Raw genomic sequence first — 12,424 nt, forward strand, 5'->3', positions numbered from 1 at the left:
ACCAATCCGTACTGTCCTAACTTGACCCGCGTCCCGTTTAACCAATCCGTCCTGTCCTAAACTGACCCGCGTCCCGTTTAACCAATCCGTACTGTCCTAAACTGACCCGCGTCCCGTTTAACCAATCCGTACTGTCCTAAAACCGACCTGCGTTCCGTTTAACCAATCTATAAATTTACCCCTTTCCTTTTAAAACAATCCGTACAGTCTCAAACTGACCTGCGTCCTGTTTAACTAATCCGTAAAATGTCGAATTTACCTGTTTCCGCTTACACCAATCCGTACAGTCCTAAACTGACCCGTAAACTGACCCGTGTCCCGTTTAACCAATCCATACTGTCCTAAACTGACCCGTAAACTGACCCGCGTCCCGTTTAACCAATCCATACTGTCCTAAACTGATCCGTAAACCGACCCGCGTCCCGTTTAACCAATCTGTACTGTCCCAAACTGACCCGTGTCCAGTTTAACCAATCCATACTGTCCTAAACTGACCCGTAAACTGACCCGCGTCCCGTTTAACCAATCCATACTGTCCTAAACTGACCCGTAAACCGACCCGCGTCCCGTTTAACCAATCCGTACTGTCCCAAACTGACCCGTGTCCAGTTTAACCAATCCGTACGGTCTAAAACCGACCTGCCTTCCGTTCAACCAATCTATAAATTTACCCGTTTCCTTTTAAACAAATCCGTACAGTCTTAAACTTAAACCCGTGTCCTACTGTATATAACCAATCCATATGGTCCTAAATTGACTCACGTAGACTTTTAAATAAGCCCACAAAGTGTGAAATTAACCCATTCGTTTTTTTAATAGCCTGCATGCGGTTAAACAAATCCATATTGTATTAAAGTTATCTGCTAAATTTTTAATTCAGTTCAGTTTAATCCAATTGAATTTGTGTAGCACTTTTAACAAAAGTCCTTGTTGCAAAGCAGCTTTATGGAAATAATAAACAAACAATTACGCTGCAGATTATTGAATTAACCCATACACTGTTAAATTAATCCACGTGTTTAACTAATCCAAACAGTGTTGAATTAACTCATGCAGTGGTAAATAAACATTGTCCATTTATAGTTATGGATTAACCAATATTAAATTATAGTGTTAAAAAAAGACATTACCCATGCCCACCTTAACTAACCCATGCCCTGTTTACCTAAACCATACAATGTTGAATTAACCCATAGTGCTAAATGAATGCCCTATTTAACTGGCCCATTAACTATTGAACTAACCCTTGCAATGTTTAATTAACTCGTTTCGTAATTAACCTGTGCAGCATTGGACTGACTTGTGTATACTGAAGAGGGAACCGCAACACTGCAGGTGTTATTTCTACTAAAATTGACAATAAGATTATGTAAATATCAGTACACGCCATGTGCTAACACACCATGTTCAATCCTGGAGGTGCTAAATAAACTCTGCAGGTTATAACACAACACGACACTGTTCAGTCAACATGCCCAGTGACGATGCAAAAATATCAGTTATATTAAGAACTCAGTTTCGCTTTCTTTAAATATATTCCATCATGACACACTGGGAGTTGGGCAGTGTCGAATTACAACTTGCAGTGTTCAGCTGGGTCTAACTGGATCTCTAGATATTAACTCAACATCTTGTCTTTTTCTATAGCTTTAGATTGAAAACCAAACCCCACATAGATGTTTTAAAGGGCGTTCCAGCCTTGACAAACTGCATCCATACCATCTCTTGTTCATGAGGCTGTGACCTGGGACTATGGAGGGCCCCCCTGCATGCGAGTCCAACGTGACGGTGGCTGTTCGGGTCCGACCGCTCAACCGGAGAGGTGAAGCCATGTCGAGTGTTTATAGCTGTGTGAATATCCTGAAAGAAATCATTTGGGTCCAGCTGATGCGTTACATTAGCATAATCATTTTCTTCCAAAACATTTCACATACACCTCTCAGTATGAACTTTTAATGATTTTGAGCTGGGGAAGTCAAGTGCCCATCATAGTGTTAATAGTGATGGTGTTTTTTTTTTTTGCAATTTCCTATTGGGGTGGATCAGTTGTTACTCACTGTCTTTTTTTTTTTTGTTGTTTTTGCTGTTGATAATTCCCTGAATGATTAAAAAATGATTCAAATGTGTTTTTCTATGGACAAAATATCATAGTCTAATCTGTGTATAGTAACATTTAATGATCTAGAACATCCACACAACAAGTTAACTTCTGTTATCACTGTAAACAGTGGTTCTCTCTGTTTGTCCAAAAGTGAACAGCTTATCACGTAACCGAAAGCTAAGAGAAACCTGAGAGGCACAAGGTCCCTATTGTTAAAACTTTCCTTTAAAAAAACCTTGAAGAAACCGCACAAAATAATATGGTTTTAAATTCTGATCATGTAGTGCCTTCACCATAGAGTCCCACTATATGCACCAGTCAGCTGTAACATTTAATCCACTTGGGCATTGGGTTTCACTCATGCCATTGGGGTAGCTCTGGCCCCTTGAGACGTTGCTCCACAGGGTGTGCATCCGGACATTGGCAGTGGATTCTTTGTAGGGTTGTGGGGTGTGGCCTCTGTGGATCAGACTTGTTTGTCCGGCTCATCCCATGGGTGCCTGATTAGATTAGGAACGGGGGAGATTGGAGTCTGGGGGTCAGGCCTTGGGATCTTTGGTGTACTGGATGTTCAAGTGCATGTCTATTATGACATTTCGATGGCGATTTGTTCTGCATTGGCTTTTCTGTGGCATTGGACCAAACAGGCTAGTCTTTGGTCCCCAAAAGGCATTAGTGAGCTTTGGGTGCCCATGATCCTGTCCATGATCAAAACTGGTATTCCGAACCTCTGAGGGTAATCTTGCACATGTTTATTATTATTTTTGTTATTATTGTTATAATTATTATTATTTTTTATTATTATGTTAATAACTTACCACTGTGTGTCTTCATGTACTGTCCCATTGAAAACATTTTACCATATAAGTAGTTACAAGACTCCATCCTGTCCGGTCTGCAGCATGGAGGAGAAATCTTTTAATAGAAAAAGAAATATTTATTAATCATAATCGTGCTAAAAAGTTGATTTAATCTTAGCATTGATTTAAAATCAGATCGCCCAGCACTAATACAAATCATACTCAACCATCTAGTTAATAGCATTTTCCAATTCAGCAGCACACAATCAGAGCAAAAACTAAGACTTTTTTTTAGATAAAATGGTTCAGGGATTTACCGTCGTGTTCAAAAGTTAGCACCCTGTCTTTTAATTCTATTTGTTTTTTGTGTAAAACATAATAAAACTTATCTGATTGTACTGGGTCTTAGTATTAAGCTAATGCTACTGTATAACCTCAGACATAGAACATATAACCTTTTTCACAGTGCCATTATTTATTTACCAAACATGAATCCTAAAAAAAAAAAAGTGTGCAATACTAATTACTAGCTTGTAAATCTACCTTTCGCAGCAATAACTTGAAATAGTCGTTTCCTCTATCATCCTCTTACTGTACATCCTCTTGGTTCATTCTTCTTTACAACGTTGCTTTAGATCATTGGGGTTTTGAGGCACCTGCCTATGCATGGCTCTACACGTTCTACGACACTATTGAACACCATTGAACATAAAATACACTATAGAATGAAGACACTTTTATTGCCTTGATATAGTGCATTTATGTGGCAAGGAAACAGCTCATATGGGTTTTGCCTTTTAACACAGAGAGGGATTTAAAAACAAAATGTGTGGTGGAGATGGAGGGAAATCAGACCGTGCTGCACCCAGCAGGCAGCAACCTTGGAAAAGGGGACAGCAGGTAAGAGTGTGTGCAGCACAATCACGACTCAACGTTTCATTTTGATTGTACATATAAAAAAAAACATAATATGCTTCTTTTGTGTAATGCAGGTTCATAAGTCATTTATCAAAACAATCAGAGTCGCATTTAGTTTTCTTTCTTTATTTATAGAAGTGTTAATTTATAACCGAAAGGAAAGGACTGGTGTGTGTGTGTGTGTGTCAATGACGGTTTGTTCCCACTCACAAGATGCTATTCCGACCAGAATATTTTAGCTCATTATGTAGTTATGCGTGTTGACTCCTTGCTGTCTGGTATTTGCTGTTTCTCCTTCCCGAACTCACCCAAATTCCACCGCGTTCAGCCCTCAGAAGTCATAGCAACTAGTCAAAGGTCAATGCAAGGTCAAGTGTAACCAAGGATACTCGTGGTGAAGAGAAAAAGTTGGTGAAGGTCTTGGTGGTGGTGGTGAAGTTTATTCAGTTTATGGGTGTTTGTCCATCACAGTAAAGAAGGAGGTACCTGGTACAGTTTCAGTGAGGGGAAAGGGTGGCCCCTGTACATGTCAGTCCCAGTTAAAGTGACAGTGTTGTCCATGGAATTGTCAATACCACTGGAGAAGGATTGGCCCATAAACATCTCTAACCTGTAACATCCCCCAATAAACTTTGACTTTCTTATTATGTATTTTTGCAAAATAATGCATTTACAGCATCGCAATGTATCCCATTATACATCTAAACGTTAAGGGCCTCGCTTAAGTAACCAATATTGGTAGCTTTGGTTGTGCTGGGGTTTAAACCTGTGACCTTTTGATCAGAAGTTAGTCATTTTTAATATCTACTGCTGCCGTAGACCCAAGCCCCTTCCGACATGTCATTTTCTTAGTATTAATATCTTGTTAATATATCAGCCTGGCGGCAATTATTTGTGGCTAAACTCCTGCTTATGTAGTCCACCCTCCCCCTTAAAAAAAAAAAAATCAAAATCACTTATTACTGGGAGCTATAAATGCATTATTCATACACCGGATCCTGGATCATGTATCCAGATTCCCATCATTTCACCTACGCTCCTTGTCAAGAAATTAGGATATTAGGTACTGAAGGCTGCAGCCAGGCTGAGTCATCTGTCATAACAATGGCCGCATTGTTCGAATCGGATCGCCGCTGGAATTTTAATCCATCAGCAGCAGTTCATTTCTCACTCATCAGACTAATACGACCCCCGACTGTCAGTCAGCACACTCGTTATGAGACTACCTCTCTCTATGCTACCGGGCGAAAGTTAAGACACACCAGCTCTTTAAGCAGTGACCAAGAAAAGTCTTAAATGCATCATGATGTACAGTTTACAGTAGTTTAAATATAATAACAAGCCAGGAGGGATTAGAAAAAAAAGGAGGAGTTCCTTACTGCTTGACCTTCTTATGTTCTTGGTTTCTTACTCCTGTTTACAAAGGGAGTGTCTCTTCACCTCAGGGCCTGTCTTTGCTAGTTTTATTGCATGCATTGTGTCTGTGTCTGTCTTCTTTATTGCAAAACACAAATAAGTTTAATTTCCTTTCCCTATCGACTGTATACTAGTTTTTTTTTTCCATCCCCTCTGCCACGCTCTGAGCAGTCGTGTTTTTTATTTTTTATATTTACTTTAATTAATGCTTCTCTGCATAGACGTGCATGTTCTGTAACTCCAAACAGGTCTCACAAGCTTGAACAAGAACAGGGGTGTGTACCATCAGTATGCTTGAAGGGGAGGTACAGGGTATCTTTTATATAAGTCAGTGTGTCATGTGATATCATGATATTAGTCATGTCAGATTTTCCTGCCTGCTTCCAGTAATCTCCTATCCGTAATGCGAAAATAACCAAATTGCAACTGCTAGATGTTATAACATTGTTCTTAAAGCATGCTCCCTGCTTAAATAACTACTTTCTGGCTGTGGGCTCGTGCTCGAAAACGACTGAATATGTGCCAGCTATTTGTGGAATGTTCTTTATAAAGTCCAGCTTTCTTAGTGCCAAGTTACTCAAGAAGGGCAGAGAGGAGATGGAGCAAGTTAAAACGTATACTGTAGGAGCTGAAGGAAGTTCAACACAGTAGCTTTGCATAGTATTGGCCTTATCATAGTACAGCGATAAGCAAAAGATAAGCAAATGATGGCTCCCTGATTTAACACACATGATTTACCGTCTGTGAATGGAGGGAGTGGAGTGGATTTTGAGGTTTAATGCTATTCCGAGTCCTCATGAGCGCATTCAGTTAATTATTAAATCACAAAACCCATAAAAAGCTGAATTTTTGAAATGCATTAGCAGCACTGCATTGCGTCCCGTCGATACTGATATCGAACCCCTCTGCATAAATGGGTAATGTTCGCTCAGACCTCTTTACAACCGTTGTGAGCAGAAAAACATCTCAAAACGGACAACACCTCCAATTTTAAGGTGGATTCCACAGTTATTTTTCGAATATATTGCCGTGTTTCTGTACATACTCTCTAGCTTTGCTTTTCACTGTGTCTTCTGGCCAGGGACTATTATTTTCAATTTCCATACTGTGGTTAAGTCAGACACTCTTCCTGAAGAGCTTCACTCGGGTGCATGGAAAATTAAAGGGTGCAGCTTTAACGTACATATAATATGCATGTAGTGTACTGTATGTACTGTAGTATGCAGTGATGGTTCCAAGAGCGGAAAAAGACCCCCTGCAACCTTCCTAAAAGCACAGCAACTTAACTTTTTTACAAAATTAGATTTACATTTATTCGATTTTGTCTTCCCATTCGTTTTTTCAGCCATGTCCCACACCGTGAGATCATGAACTTCTGTGTCAGGTTTGGAGGGACATGATGGACAGTTTAAAATCCATTTAGAGCGGGTAGAGCATCAAGACTGAGACGCATCTAATTTCAAACCATCTCGGGATGTCGTTCAAAGTCACAGATCACAAAATCTATGCCGAAAAAAAAAAGCAGTCCGGAAAAGGTCTTGGACAGCTGTCTGATGCTACGACTATGGGCTGGAGCTGAAGTGATGCAGGGGGGAAATTGTTGACATGATCAAACATGTTCAGTAAATACTAAGCTATACAGTATACTTACAGCTGTACAATTCATTAGAAATTATTTTTGTCACTGCACTATTTTTCTGTCATTTTGTGATTTGATATTTTGTTTATTCTGATCATCTGGTATCCCTCTTATTTTCTTTCAGGAATCAGTCCAAGGTAAGGCCTTTAACTCTTCCAATTTATTTCTCTAAATCAGTCTGGTATTGAGAATATTATCCTCATGATGAAGGCATGAGATGTTTGTAATTGATGCACAATCTCTATTAAATCTTAACCAAATTAAGTCCAAACCAAAGCCATAGAGGGCTTTCCCCACATTTCTGGACTTGATCCTGAACCGTGTGCTAGAAAATTAAAGGGTGTGTACACACATATGTATGTGTGTGTGTGTATTTTTCTGTGAAAAAATATTATGATGAATGAATATTATATAAAATTATTTTATATTATATGATATTATATTATCACCTATTTTGAATTTTTAAACAAGTTTGATTTGTAGTTCCTGGCTCTAAAACTTTGCAGCAGTGTATAAGTTATTCACAGGCAGTGTTAGGGGATGTTACTAAAAGTAACTAATTACATTATAAAATTACTGTCATTAAAAAGTAATCAGTAACATTACAGCGTTACCTTCTGATAAAAGTAACTACTTTGAGTACTTTTCCAGTGCAGAAAATAAAAACTCCTTTGTGTTTCCTTGTTGCGTGTTGTTTTAGTCAAGACCTTTATAATAATTCTACCATCATCACTCAGAGAAGTTTGACCCATAATCTGTTAACTAATAACAGATTATGGGGGTTATCGGGGCGGGGCTTGTAGGACGACTTACACACACTAACGGAATCACTGCTGTCTGGCTCACAGATCACATTAATGGCTGAATAATGGATTACATATGACTTTAAAAATGTAATCCAAGCTACTCTGTAACGTGTTACACCCAACAGTATTCACAGGTGAAGGTGTTTATTTATTTATTTTTTCCCAGAAATGTATGTGATAAGTATATTGTACTGTACTTCATAGGCAAGACATAGTCAATTTGTTAGTGATTTAATGCATCTGACCTCAATCAATTTATTTGTGACATTTCACATACTCAAAGGTATCTATCAAGGTAATAAAGCTAAAAACATCCAACATTTATATCCATGTACTTGTTACGTCCTGCTAATAAGTACTGGGCGTGACTAAAATGATTTGGTGTAAATATCTACTTTAGGCCATATCTGTACTTCAGTGATATTACTCAAACGTGCTGATATTGTTTAGAACGCAGTGTGACTTCCTGTAGTGTATAAGCCTGACATGACTTGCCGAATTGTTCACATACTCACCTGCCTATCTTGCGTAAGTGTGGAGGATTAAACCTGATTTTCCCTGGAGGCCAATCTGATTTCACAATAAGCAAGAGCTGTTCCATTTAGTGATTTTATCCACAACAATGTTAAACACACGTATGGGCTTCGTTTCAATTTATCTTTATGCTTTATATCAAATCATTATGTATTAAGTATTATTAGCACCTTTCCATAGCAATTTGGAACCTTATTGTATTATTTTCATGACTTCCAGGATTTCAGAATTTCGTCAGAATTTCACCAAATTGTGCTAAGAAAATGTTCAGCCATGGTGATGTTTTGTTTAATGTTTATATGAGGCGTTCAAGTCAAACCAGGACTTTTGACTGTAGAGATATAATAAAACACAGTAAGACTACCTTTGTCTTGATCAGATTGCATGCCTTATGTCTGAAACGCTGGCCTCCCAGGAACTCCTTTAATGGCCCAAACATGTGGAAATGGCTTGGACCGAGGTCAGGACTGTACAGGGGACGTGGCAATAACTCCTGAATTACAGTACATTTAAGGTGGACTGTGTCCTATAGCAGCTCAAGTGTATATTATAGCTATATACAGATTAAGACATTCCAGAAAAGCATTAAACATTTGCATTTATTGCTATGCTTATGTTTTGGGATGAACTGTGTGCATTTATTTATATTTTCCCCCATCTAAACCACTGCTTTAACATAAAATGCTCTTATCGTCTTTTCAGGTCTTTGCATATGATTACTGCTTCTGGTCAATGGATGAAACGCAGTCTGACAAGTTTGCAGGTCTTAACTTCCACCCCAGACACAAACATACACACATAATGAGGGATCATAACAAATCTTTCATAGAGGTAAGAGTGTTTTTGTCCTGTTAAGAGCCTTCAAAAAAATCTTACTTCTATGAAAGACAAACTAGATCAGAACTCTGAACTTAATCAGAGTAAAATATTTACTTAAATAAATGCGTACAGTCCCTTTGCCTATGTAAAAGATTCGAAATGGAAATAACTGGTAAAAAATTAACATTTTCGTGCAGAATTGGACGAACATGGGACATAATAAAGAAGGCAAGTAATTCTTCTTTATACTAGCAGGACATTCAAACAGTTCGACAGGAAAAACAAGATAAACACCATTTTTTTTGGCGAATTTTTGTTTACAGACACACCAGGTTGTCTACAAAAAACATTTTAGTTAACAATATGTATATTTTAGATGAAAGCGTCTAAAAGACTGCCACTAGCACTGGGTTTCCTGCATTCGGAACCCATGATGCATTTCAATATAAAATAATGTTTACAAAAGTAGTATTTCACAAAAGAAAATGAATCAGTGAGAGAACACTACAGCATTCAGGAGACTCCATCGCTTTGTGTAAAAGAGGCATGAAATCACGTTGTGTGCAAGCTGTTTGGTTTGGTACACCCGGTTTTGTCTGCCGTGTGCCAGTCTCCTAGCAGGATTTAATGGATTGTAGTTTAACAAAAAAAAAATTTTAAAAAAGGAGGAAAGGGGCTTGACCGAAGGACTCTGAAGCTAATATTTTATTGCGTAACCTTTTCAGGCAGTCACAGACTTCTGCTCCTATCAACAGATAATTTGGGTCAAATTTTCCAGTGTCCAGAATTCTCTAGAATGCCTGTTTTAGCTCTTTCCAGAGATGTTCGATAGGATTTAGATCAAGGCTCACAGAAGTCCACTTTAGGATACTTTAATCTTTGGCTCTAGTAATTCTTTGGTGTTTTAGCGATGTGTTTTGGGACATTATCCTTCTGGAGGACCAGCGATTGAGGCAGAGCTTCAAGATATTGGGTATTGGGTCTTGCCCCAGAATTCCTTAATGGTTTTGAGAATTCTTGGTATACTGCACAGTCTTAAAATGGAGGTATTTCACACTCTAGTCAAACTGTTTATTTAATACTGACATGCTCTTGATTCTGATTTGACAGAAGTCCATGATTAATTTCAGACTAATTTCAGCTGCAAGACAAATTACAGGATTATGGAAATGTACCATTATTGTTGCATGGTAAATATTTAATCCATAAATGGATTAAAAACACGTATACAGTCGACCACTACGAAGTTCAGAGTTTACAGCCTCACTAATAATCGTCTGTGGAAACAACAAAATCCTCCACAATTTTTTTTTTATGGCTTTTTTTGTGGCAATATATACTTATTTTATGTTTTACCACTAAACTATTCAGAAAAATATAATTTACTAAATTCGTAACATAAATAATAACGTAAAAATTGGCTTAATTTACATATAACATATAAAACTGTATACATTTTTAGTAGAGGAAAAACGCGGTGAATTATTACCGTATTGACCCCACAGTACTTATACCAAAGAAAACAACAGAACAAAGAATTGCATGAATATGGGGGTAACTGCGAATTTCCGGGGTAGACTGTAATTTTTGATATGATGTATAACTTTTTTTAAACATGTTACAGTAAGTTGCGTTTTTTGCTAGTTGACTTTAAGAGGAAAAACAACAGCGGTGAGGGAGTAAATGTTTATAGCAGCTATAAAGAATAAAAGATTACAGGAACTAACTTGTTTCATGAGTTCTCTGGTTTCCTCCCACCTCTCATAAACATGCCAGTAGGTGGACTGCCTGAAATTGCCCCTAGGTATGGATGTGTGTGCATCTACCCTGGAATGGACTGGCACCACACTGGACCTCCTCAAGCTTATGGGGGATTCGCAGTAAAGTTGTTCCTGAAGATGAATTAATATCATTTAGACAGACGGACAGACAAATACCTTATTGATCCCGAAGTTCCAAATATCCAGCAACAATAGAGACAGTAACACTAAGACAAACAGGTTGTAGATTGCTAGTGCAATGCTAAGAACAAAAACTACAAGATGTGAATGAATCATGTTTCATATAAATTAGCTGTTGAAAAAAAATAACTGAGTCTGTGTGTAATGGCAAATTGTGCAATAGTGAAAGTAACTTTGAATGATTTTATAGCGTGTACCTGTTTTCCTCTTAGGTCAGGACATTGTGTTTCAGTGTTTGGGGGGGAATCTGTTGAATAATGCATTTCAAGGATACAACGCCTGCATATTCGCTTACGGCCAAACAGGTACTGCATATAATTATGTGTTAAATTATAATAAGTCACAATACAGTACTTATAGCATTATAAAATGCTGTCGTTTTTAAATGGCTCCGTTGACTTTCTTATAGTTTATTTCTACTTTAGAACTGGTACAAGTCGCATGCATAACGGCGGTCATTGGATTTTAAGTGCTTGTGGTTCCTGTTGTATATTAAGTTTAAACGGCTATACCCCATACCGTGTCTGACTTCAGGTTCGGGGAAGTCGTACACCATGATGGGTTCAGCGGAACAGCCCGGCCTTATCCCTCGCCTGTGCAGCTCTCTGTTTGAGCGCACCATCCTTGAGCAGAGAGAAGGAGAGAGCTTCACCGTCGAGGTTTCCTACATGGAGATCTACAATGAGAAAGTCCGAGACCTGCTCGATCCCAAAGGGTGAGAGGATACACCTGAGCGGCCAAGAGTTTGATTTCATTTAAATAGCACTGACGGAAAAATCGGAGCTTAAGACTTAATAGGAGCTTAGTAAAATATGATTTATTTTTAATATATCTTAAAGGAGAGCATCATTAATGAGTCAACACTAAACTCAGATGTATAATGAGATAAAAATGAAAGTCGCTCTGAATAAGGGCGTCTCCCAAATGCCTAAATGTAAACAATGTTTCTGTTTTTAAAGGGGCATGACCAAGTTAAGAGAGCTTCACAAATATTTGCACAAGTTTAACGGTAATCTACACTACCGTACTGTTCTGTAGAATGTGGAGAATGTGACTCCAGTGTTGATGCAACATCTTTTCTCCAGATAGTCTTTCCACATGAAATAGAGCTGGGAATTCATCAGTATAGGTGTTTATCACTGGCTGCCATATGCAATGGTCGAAATAATAGCAAAAGCTCAAGCATTACCTTATACATAAACCTTACAAATAAGGTGCCCATAGTGTGTGTATGAGCGATTCAGTGTGTATGTATGTCCTCGAGTTCCTGGGTTTGATTCCTGTATCGGATCATTGTGCATGGAGTTTGCATGCTCTCCCTGTGCTTTGTGGGTTTCCTCCTGGTTCTCCGGTTTCCTCCATAGTCCAAAAGCATGCAAATTAGGCTAGTTGGTGTTTCCAAATTGCCCATAAATCGTCCTCGGGAGAAG

At 38.4% G+C, this 12,424-nt stretch overlaps 1 protein-coding gene across 3 annotated transcripts in view; it reads left to right on the forward strand.

The window, feature by feature from the left end:
* kif13bb (kinesin family member 13Bb) overlaps nt 1-12,424 on the forward strand; it is a 38,388-nt gene that overhangs the window by 1,318 nt on the left and 24,646 nt on the right. For all 3 annotated transcript variants that reach the window (XM_053488988.1, XM_053488989.1, XM_053488990.1), the window contains 6 exons: nt 1,648-1,822; nt 3,708-3,801; nt 6,999-7,011; nt 8,917-8,977; nt 11,207-11,299; nt 11,529-11,709. In XM_053488988.1, the coding sequence (XP_053344963.1) occupies nt 1,753-1,822; nt 3,708-3,801; nt 6,999-7,011; nt 8,917-8,977; nt 11,207-11,299; nt 11,529-11,709 (512 nt within the window). In that variant the 5' untranslated portion in view covers nt 1,648-1,752. The remainder of the gene's footprint in view (nt 1-1,647; nt 1,823-3,707; nt 3,802-6,998; nt 7,012-8,916; nt 8,978-11,206; nt 11,300-11,528; nt 11,710-12,424) is intronic.

The sequence above is a fragment of the Clarias gariepinus genome, chromosome 27 (genome assembly GCF_024256425.1).
Source record: "Clarias gariepinus isolate MV-2021 ecotype Netherlands chromosome 27, CGAR_prim_01v2, whole genome shotgun sequence".
NCBI classification, from domain to species: Eukaryota; Metazoa; Chordata; class Actinopteri; order Siluriformes; family Clariidae; genus Clarias; species Clarias gariepinus.